The 10,085-nt window shown below is 29.4% G+C and overlaps 1 protein-coding gene across 1 annotated transcript; it reads left to right on the forward strand.

Annotated features, from left to right (window-relative positions):
• Positions 1 to 522: 522 nt before the first annotated feature.
• On the forward strand, positions 523 to 8,977 carry LOC115703762 (protein NRT1/ PTR FAMILY 5.4). The gene is made up of 5 exons (XM_030630996.2): positions 523 to 783; positions 884 to 1,101; positions 1,679 to 1,930; positions 2,925 to 3,202; positions 7,870 to 8,977. Exons 1-5 carry the CDS (start codon positions 642 to 644, stop codon positions 8,780 to 8,782), a joined length of 1,803 nt encoding a protein of 600 aa, XP_030486856.2. The 5' UTR covers positions 523 to 641; the 3' UTR covers positions 8,783 to 8,977.
• Positions 8,978 to 10,085: the final 1,108 nt, after the last annotated feature.

Raw genomic sequence — 10,085 nt, forward strand, 5'->3', positions numbered from 1 at the left:
ATGAAAAATTTATGCAATTATTTTCTTGACACAAGAATATTTTTGACTCCTAAACAAAAATTTTACAATACAACTCCTTAAAATAGATATATTGATGCATCTCTATCTATTTTAGCATTCGAAATAATTTTTTAGTCAAATTTTTTCTAATAGTCATGTACGTTATAGTTATTTAAGACATCCTGCAAAATTTTAAGAAATTTAGAAAAATTTAACACGCCGAAAATTATGTTCAAACAGTGTGTTGGACGCGTGATTATTTTATTTTATACGAGTGTAAAATAGACTGTTGGAACATTATTTTCTATATTGTAAATTATTCCGATTTTTTCAAAATTTTGTAGGATATTTTAAATAGCTATAACTTACATAAATATGAAAAAAAAAAAATTAGACTAAATTTTTTTTCTAAATGCCAAAACAAGTTAAAAGTACACCCATAAATCTCTTTTAAAGGGTGTATTGTATAATCACCCTAACTTTTATATATATTATCTCATTAATTAATAGCGGTTATAAATATAGTGTAGGCTAATAAAAAAGGTTCTATACTTCTGGCCTATAAAAGGACAACCCCATTGGCCAAAACACTACCACAACACTCCATCATCGTCATCGTCATCATCATCATCATCAATTTCATGGACAGTTCCTCTGTAACTCCAATGAAACCAGACAATAATGGCCAATATGATGATCAAGACAACACCAACAACAACAAACTTTCAACTACACAAACAAAACCCTCCAAAGGTGGCTGGAATGCGGCACTCTTCATCATCTGTAAGTAGTCCATATATATATATAATCTTTAATTAATTATTCTATTTATAATACAAATTAATAATTAATTACCCATCATCTTCTTAATTAATTATATCAGTTGTTGAAGTGGCTGACCGGTTTGCCTTCTATGGTCTTGCCGGGAACCTGATTATGTACCTAACTAACATTCTCCGTCAACCAATGGCCACTGCGGCCAAAAACGTAAACTTTTGGGTGGGTGTCTCATCTCTTTTCCCAATCCTCGGCGCCTTATTGGCCGACTCATTCCTCGGCCGATTCCACACCATACTTTTCTCCTCCATCATTTATTTAACGGTACTTAATTTTCACCATATTTATCCTTTTCGTTTAAATTGAAAATATGTATTTAATTACGTTACAATTGGAGGTAAGATGAATGGAGTTTTCCTTTTGTTTTATTTTTTGGATTGGTAAAATGAGTTACATTTTTCTTTTTTTTTTTACTTTTTGGCTCTTGTCGGATAGTTATTGGAGGGTAATTAGCAATTTTCATCCTTTTAACTTTTTTGGCGTTAAAAATTTCTCATCAATTAAGATAGTTAGATTTAAAGATTTTTGTTTAATTTTATTCAATTTTACTGTTTTTGTTTAGGTATTAAATTATGCTCACAGACTTTAAAATATACTAAATCATGTCTCTTAAACTTTGATATGTATTAAATTATACCTTTTGAACTTTTAGTCCTTAAATCTAATAATATTAATAGTTCAGAAAAATTTTTAACGCTTAAAAAAATTTTTAAAAAATAATTTAGTATATATTAAAATTTGAGGATGAAAATTGCTAATTTTTTTTATTTAGAATTTGAGATAAGAATGTGAGAGTGTGTAACGAATTATATTAATTTATTAAAAAAATGATGGTATATAGGGAATGGTGATGGTGACGTTGTCAGCATCGTCGATTTGTGGGGAGTACAAGAAGGTGTTATTCTTCGTGTCACTGTACGTGTTATCAGTGGGCGAAGGAGGACACAAGCCGTGTGTTCAGACCTTTGCGGCCGACCAGTTTGAGGAGAAAACAGCCGAAGAGAAAAAGGCTAAGAGCTCTTTCTTCAATTGGTGGTATTTGGGGATTGTTGCTGGTGCCACCGTGGCAATCATACTCGTTATATATATACAGGTTCTTTCTTTAATTAATACTATATATAAAAAAAAAAACAAAAGTATTTTATTGATTAATTATTATGGATCCCATATCTCACTAACCAATATCCCAAATTTGTCTCCAATATCATAAACACTAATTAATGACTCACACTCATATATAATCACTAATTATCTAGTGGCTTTTTTTTCTTCTTCTTCTTTAGATACGGAGTTATTAAGACATATATATTATAGGATACTTTCGTCATAGTCCACCGATGCAGCATTTTTAGCATTTCACATCATTTTGATAAATATTTAAATTTAATTTTTAATTATAAATAAATTTGAAATGTTTAAATGTTATGACATTATTTACGTATTATTTTTTGATTGATGCATTTAAATTAATTTAATTTTTTTAAAAAAATTAATGATTTGAACTAAATAGAAATTATCATTTGACAATTAACTTAAAATTTAAGAATTAGGTACTTACAAAAATTCTAAAATTATAACTTAATTATTATTGCTGTCATAAATTAAATTTATGTATTTATTTACAATTAGAAGTTAAACTTAAATATTTATGCCTCAAAATTATTCGATTTATGGTCGATTAAATTGTAATTATTTAAGTTATTTTGAAATTTTTTGAAAGATTTGAACAAAACTTTTTGTGAAATATATTTAAATTTTATTTTTGATATATTAAATTTAAAAATTAAATTAAAAATTTCTTTTAAATACAAAAACAAATAAGAATGCAACCATGAACTCATTTAAAATTGTAAAATTTTTTAATATTATATATATATTTTTAGAGAGTGTTTGAACAGGGATTTAATTTTATTCCTTTTTAAAGTGATAGTACATCTAGAAAAGTGTGGAAGCTTTACATAATTTACTAATTATAAATATACGTATTTATGTGACACACTCACAGTATATCTTTGAAAGTAACTTACGTCAACACCACACTTATAAATTTTTCTTATATTTTTATTTTTAACTAAATATACAAATAGGACAACATAAGTTGGACACTTGGTTTTGGAATATTGGCGGCGGTGTTGGCAGCGGCGCTAGGGCTGTTTCTACTAGGAACAAGGCGGTACCGTAACCGGGTTGCGGCGGGAAGCCCGTTGACAACGGTTGCTCGGGTGTTGGTGGCGGCAGCACGGAAGTGGCGCGTGGGAGAGACGCGCGGCATATATTATGGGAATGATGATGTAGTAGTGGTTGTGGGGCCTGAAATTGATGGTCAACTAGGTGCTCCGCTCTTGACCCCTACCAATAAATTCAGGTATGTGTCAATTTCATGAAAAGCTGTAGTTATATATGGTCCACACAAAAGTTGGTGTTTATTTAATTAGTACAAAAATTCAAAAAGAAAATTATAGTATAAAAATTTGGAAATAACTACAAGGTCACTAACTATTACTATATATGGAGAGAGGACGACTTTGTGTTGATAGCTGACGAGGACCTCGTGGTGGTAGTCAGAAAATTGTCTGATCAGCTAATTAATTAATTAAGTAGAGCCCAAGTTAGCATATGCATCTACATCTGTATATTATATCTATAGTATATACACATATATAATATAGGCCATATATATATATGACATAGAGCCAGGTACCTCTCGTTCGTGAGTTCCCACTTTGCGCACTAGAAAATGGAAAAAGTCTATACTATATATATGGTTTATATTCATTACTCAACTTGTTTATATCGTATTGATCGGGTAAGGATAAAGGTGGGAAAACCGGTTTTTACATAACACAACTTAACATGAAATAAAAACAAATCAAATGCCTATTAACAATCCATTTAATACAAATTTAATATGTTGTTTAAATAGAATAGGAAAATTATTAATAACAATATACCTAATATAACTATGTAAAACTTATTTAATAAAAGAATTTAATTTTCATATGTAAAAAAAAAAAGAAAATTATTATATGTATATAAGTTTTATAATAGAATACTAAATTTATTATTTTCTCTATAACTCTAACTTTAAAATAATAGTTTAACGGGTCAAATTGGATCAACAAGAACCTAATATGATTTTTTTATGGATCATGTTACTGTTTAGAAAATTAGAAGCAGAGTAAAACAAGTCAACACGTCTGACACAAAATATAAAAGTGTGTCAAATAAAATATGATACGAACATAACACGATCTTATATTTTGCCACTCCTACAACTACGAACATAAGTTGTTTTGAAGTTTCCAACGGACAAGTCTTAGGGAATTTTTTTTTTAAATTCTTTATAAAATGATGCGGACAAACTTATCAGGCTGAAAAGGCTACACGTAAGGCCCCATAATTTTAAGGGGCCAAAAATAAAATATTTGTTAATGATGTAAGGCCAAAAAGCATAACGTTATAACATATTTATATTTAAGCCAACATGTATTATGAGGTGAAAATGACATAATTGGTAAGAGTGATTTATAAAGGGAAATTTGATTTTCTATGCTTAGAAAATCAAAAAATTTGATTTATAAACCAATAATTAAAACCCTAAAAAAACTATACTTTTTTTTTCAAAACCCCAAAAATACCCCCAAACTAAAACTATCTCTCTTTCTCTCTCTATCTAGCCGGTCCCAATAATCCCACACCCCAGGTCCGATGGTCGGACCATGGGGTCCGATGGGGTCCGACCAATCGGACCCATCGGACCCCAAGGTCCGACCATCGGACCTCTCTCTTCCCCTCTCTCAAATCGCAGAAAAAAAAAAAAAAAAAAAAAAATTAAAGCCGACCATCGGACCCATCGGACCCGACCATCGGACCCATCGGACCCATCGGACCCGACCATCGGACCCTTTCTTCCTCTCTCTCCAAAATCGCAAAAAAAAAAAAAAAAAAAAATTCAAAGGTCCGATGGTCGGACCTTGGGGGTCCGATGGGTCCGACCATCGGACCCCCAAGGTCCGACCATCGGACCTTTGTCTTCTTCCCTCTCTCAAATCGCAGGAAAAAAAAAAAAAAAAGTTTCAGAGACTGGGGTTGCTCTTTCGGGTTGGGGTTGGGGTCGGAGGGGTTGGGGTCGTGGTCGACGGGGGTGAGGGTGGTGATCGGCATTGGGGTTGACGTGGGTGGGTGAGGGTGGTTCGGGTGAGGGTGGGCGGTTGGGGTGAGATAGAGGGAGAGAGAGATGATGCAGAGAGAGAGAATATTGTGAGGGGGGTATTTTTGGGGTTTTGAAAAAAAAGGAATAGTTTTTTTAGGTTTTAAATTTTTGGTTTAAAAATCAAATTTTTTGATTTTCTAAGCATAGAAAATCAAATTTCCCTTTATAAACCTTCTTCTATTCTGATTCTAGTTCCATAAATACATATACGTTGTAGTTTTTTTGGAAAAACAACAAAAAAAGATTGAATTCAGAGGAATAAAACCCCTTACTCCTAGAAAGTTTATAAGTCACTTTCACCCATTGTATATGATCACTTACATTTTATGAAATATGTAAATAAATATAATTTGCTTAATTTGGTTTCAAAAAATAAAAGAATAAATTATGGGCCATGAATCTAGGTACCGTCAGCTCCACCCTAATTTATATGTTCATGTGACACTTAACTTTATTATATAAATTCATTCAAAAAAAAAAACTTTATTATATAACTGGTGTAATAAAAATAATGTATAAATAATATTGTTATAATGGACAGTGGATAATGATATGTCAATTATTATACTTAAATAAAGAAAATATATAGAGTAGTGCTAAGAACACTCTCTATCACACCCTTTTTTGCACTCTCTAGTTAATTTAATGACAAATGTCATCTTTTCAACAAGACTTAATTTTACTTAATAACTAGTCATGATATCATACTTTTATTACAATTATGCCATTCCCACTAATTTGCTCAAATAATTTTCAATTTATTGAAAAATAAATATTTTAAAGAAAATATGTCATAATAAAAATAAATAAATACAATACACAGATATAAATTTTTTATTGTTACATATGTTTTGTTAATTCCTCTTAATTAATAAAAAAGAGTTTTTTTAAAAAAAATTAAAACACCTCATACCACACCCCACTTGTGTATACAATCTATATAAACATAATTACTATTACAATATGTATGTAAAATTACATTATTGTTAATTGTTTTTAGTGCAAGTTGAATATATAATATATACAAAACTAATGTGCACATATTTACATATAACCTATTTTTATTTTTATTTTTTTAGAAAATATATCTATATCATCTACTAATAGGAGTACATACAAAAAATACTCGTATTTATAATAATATTTTCAAGTTTGTGACATGTACAAGTATTAATTAATAATGCAATAGGTATATAAAGAAATGAAAATAAGCAAAATATAAACAATTAAAGTAAAAAAAACCAAGAGGAAGGAAAACAAAAAATATACATTATTGTTATATATGCATTAATTTTTTGTGATTGATTTTTTAAGACGAATAATTTATTTTTTAATATTTTGTGAAAGTCGTACATCTAGTAGAAGTTATATTCTTTAGAGTTTTTATTATAATATTATAACTAAATTTTTTAAGCAGAGTTCTATTTGCACTCCACAAAAAGATAAGTACACCTTAATATTTTTTAAAAAAATAAAGTTTAAAATTATGTTTAATGTTTTTTCCATTTTTTTTCTTACATTATTTTGTGTTCATTTTAATATTTATTTTAATTTTATTTTCATAATTTTTTTAAACCATGTATAATTTTTATTATTTTTTTGCTAATAAAATTTCATATAATTTTTTATTTTAATTTTTTTTGTCGTAATATTTATAATATAATTTATTTTTATTTGATAGGTATATTTTTTAAGAATATGAATTAGAAGAAAAAAATTAAAAAAACTTAGTTCTATTAAATATATAATTTTATACAACATAAAAATTATTAAAATAAGTCTTTATCTTTCAAAGTTTTTGAGGTGTAAATAAAATTTCTCATTTTTCAAATATATGTAATATTATAAAATTTAGCTTATTTATTTATTTATTATGATTTTTTTTTAATATTTTTTTTTCTCTTTGATAAATAGAAGTTATTTGAGTAAATTAGTTAAAATGGCATCAATGTAATAAAAATGTAATATTATGACTAGTTATTAAGTAAAAATAGATATTGTTTAAAAGATGACATGTGTCGCTAAATTAGTAAGAGCGTACAAAAGAGAGTGTGATAAAGAGTGTCCTGTCCTTAGCCCTCCTCAAATATATATAGTATATTATATTCTCATTAAATGCGTCTACTTAAAGTAAACTAGTACCAATAATATTATAGTTAAGCAAAAAAACAATAATTTTTAATTTAATTTAGTTACTTATTAATTACAAAAAATCTCTATTTTAAAACTATATCAAAAATATATTTATATTAACGAGCATTATTATTGGGCACCAGTTGTGCTTAGCACCCTTAAAACGTGTCACCTTATTATTGGCTAGCGATACTCTCTAAAAGCTATTATATTAAACTATATGTGACCCGATAGTAAATTGAACTAATAGCGATATTAACACGTAGGAGAGTGATTGGCACCACTTGTACCCTTTAACTTTTCTCTTATATTAACATTATTTTTGTTCCCCTCTCTTAACTCAAAGTATCATATTTTCTTATCTCTCTCCGTTCAACCCCATAACTATACCACAATTTTCCTAAATAATGATTGTTCATACTATATATATATAGATATAGAATATAGGCCGGTTCATTGATTAGTGAATGAAAAATTGTGTGTCCACTTTATATTTTTCTCTAATTTATTGCTTTTGGTGCCACGAGGTAATTATATTTATTATAACTCTAATTAATATTCATTGCTATATATTCATCAATAAATTATAATATGTTGAACAAATAACCCCAATAAATTTCTATCATATTAGTAGTGAACAATATTTAACGTATACTAATGAATTAATAATGAAAAACCCATTACAGATTCTTGAACAAGGCAACCATCATCGACAGCCAAGACTTAAGTGAAGGTAAAAATCCATGGAGATTGTGCTCAGTGACTCAAGTAGAAGAAGTGAAGCTTGTCCTTCGTCTCATTCCCATATGGTTAAGCTGTCTTATGTTCAACGTAGTCCAAGCTCAACTCCACACCTTCTTCACCAAACAAGGCAGCACAATGGTCCGTTCCATTGGATCATCACACTTCCTACTTCCACCAGCATCACTTCAAAGCCTCGTCGGTATCACTATTCTCATCGCGGTCCCAATCTATGACCGGGTTTTCATTCCCTTAGCCCGAAAATTCACCGGACACCCTTCTGGCATAACCGTGTTGCAACGGATCGGCTTTGGCCTCTTCCTTTCCATACTCAACATGGTTGTTTCGGGTTTAGTGGAATCGAAACGAGTTGATATCGCCTCGAGACACGGGCTCTTGGATAGCCCTAAGGCTGTTGTACCAATTAGGGTTTGGTGGTTATTGCCACAATACATGATTTGTGGAGTGTCCGATGCATTTGCTGTGGTGGGACTCCAAGAATTGTTTTATGCCGAAATGCCTGAAGGAATGAGAAGCTTGGGGGCTGCAGCTCATATTAGTATTTTGGGAGTTGGAAATTTCATGAGTGGTTGGATAATATCTCTTGTTCAAGTGATTAGCTCTAGATATGGTGATGATGATGATCATGAGCAGAGTTGGCTTGGGGACAATTTAAACCGTTCTCATCTACACTATTTCTATTGGGTGTTGGCTGCATTGAGTGCCTTAAATTTGGGTCTTTATATTTGGATCTCTAGTGGTTTTGTGTACAAGGATAACATTGTTGAAGGTCATAAAAAAGTGATTAAGGTAAGAAATGAGAGGTCAAATGTTCATGTGGATAATGGACAAGTATGAATGATGATGATGATTAGTTAAAATTATAGTTTAATTTAGTTTTTTAAGATGTAGGATCGAGCGCATGGTGAATTAGACCTACTTTAATGTTATGAAAACATGTTTTCGTGTTACTTAATTAACTTACTTTGCCATGTAATATATATTTTATATATGTCGATCATAATTTCATGATGTACTTAATTAATTTAAAAATTTATGAGCTTTTGCATATTTGGCAAATTAGTGATTAAGGTAAGAAATCAGAGGTCAAAATCACTTTCTTCAGTCATCAATTATTCGCGTCATGACCAGGGCATTAAGCATGTGCTCACTACAAAAAATTATTACTTTTAGTGATAACTAATCACAGCATAAATTACAAGTTGTCACTAATTTAATTTTAATCATATTGTGACTAAAAATATATTTAATCACAACAAATTGTAATTTTTGTGACTAATACCTTTAAGTATGAGTTTTTTAATCACAATATAGAAATAACAATTTATAATTAGTCACAATTTTTTTACTTTTACTCACAAGTTTTGTTGTGACTAAAAGCAACATTTTTTATAGTGGCTAGTTATATGATATCCAAAAATTGAGTGATGAGAAAGATCTTGACTCTTGTTGAAAAATCACACTTAAAAAAATCATTTAATTTATATTACAGTACACATATGTAAAAAGGGTTTTTTTTTTTTTTTTTTTTTTTTTTTTGTGATTCTAAAACTATATACCCAAATGACAGAGGTAATTTAATTACCATTAAATTAACGTTATATCCTTTTTTCAACCGAAACAAAGTATACCGAAATGAAGTACGTACTGGTACTGCATTTCGTTTTCTTTTTCTTGTGTTAGAGTGTCAACCCCATTATTTATTTGCTTTATTTTTGTATATTTGTTTTTTTTTTCTTTTTTTTTTTCTGTTTTCTTTGCTTTTTTCTTTTCCTGAAAAGCAATGTTGTGAATAATCACACTTCAAAAATAGGTTAGTTTCAATATCAATGGGGAATAACACAAAAATTACAGCTAAGTAAAACTAGAAAAATAATTAAGAAAAATAGAAAGATACTATGATGGAATGTTGTAGCATAGATAAGAGGAGACACCAAATTTAATGAGGTTCATTCTTAAATAATTTTTTGCTTGGATCTTATCCCCAAGAATAACCACTTTGTGATCAATTTTTATTCAGAAAAATAGCTTAAATTACGGAGAGTGATCTCAAAGGATCAAGAACAAAAATGGTGTCTTGCACCTACAATTCACTCACATGAGAGTGTTGTGATCAAACACACATAGCCTTTGCACATCC

Source organism: Cannabis sativa, chromosome 1 (assembly GCF_029168945.1).
Source record: "Cannabis sativa cultivar Pink pepper isolate KNU-18-1 chromosome 1, ASM2916894v1, whole genome shotgun sequence".
In the NCBI taxonomy this organism is placed as follows: domain Eukaryota; kingdom Viridiplantae; phylum Streptophyta; class Magnoliopsida; order Rosales; family Cannabaceae; genus Cannabis; species Cannabis sativa.

Excerpts from the sequence above, each read along its gene's own strand:
- LOC115703762 (XM_030630996.2), top strand. The coding sequence starts at position 642 with ATGGACAGTTCCTCTGTAACTCCAATGAAACCAGACAATAATGGCCAA. Across the intron at positions 1,102-1,678 it reads CCTCCATCATTTATTTAACG|GGAATGGTGATGGTGACGTT; the intron begins GTACTTAATTTT and ends GATGGTATATAG. Across the intron at positions 3,203-7,869 it reads ACCCCTACCAATAAATTCAG|ATTCTTGAACAAGGCAACCA; the intron begins GTATGTGTCAAT and ends AACCCATTACAG.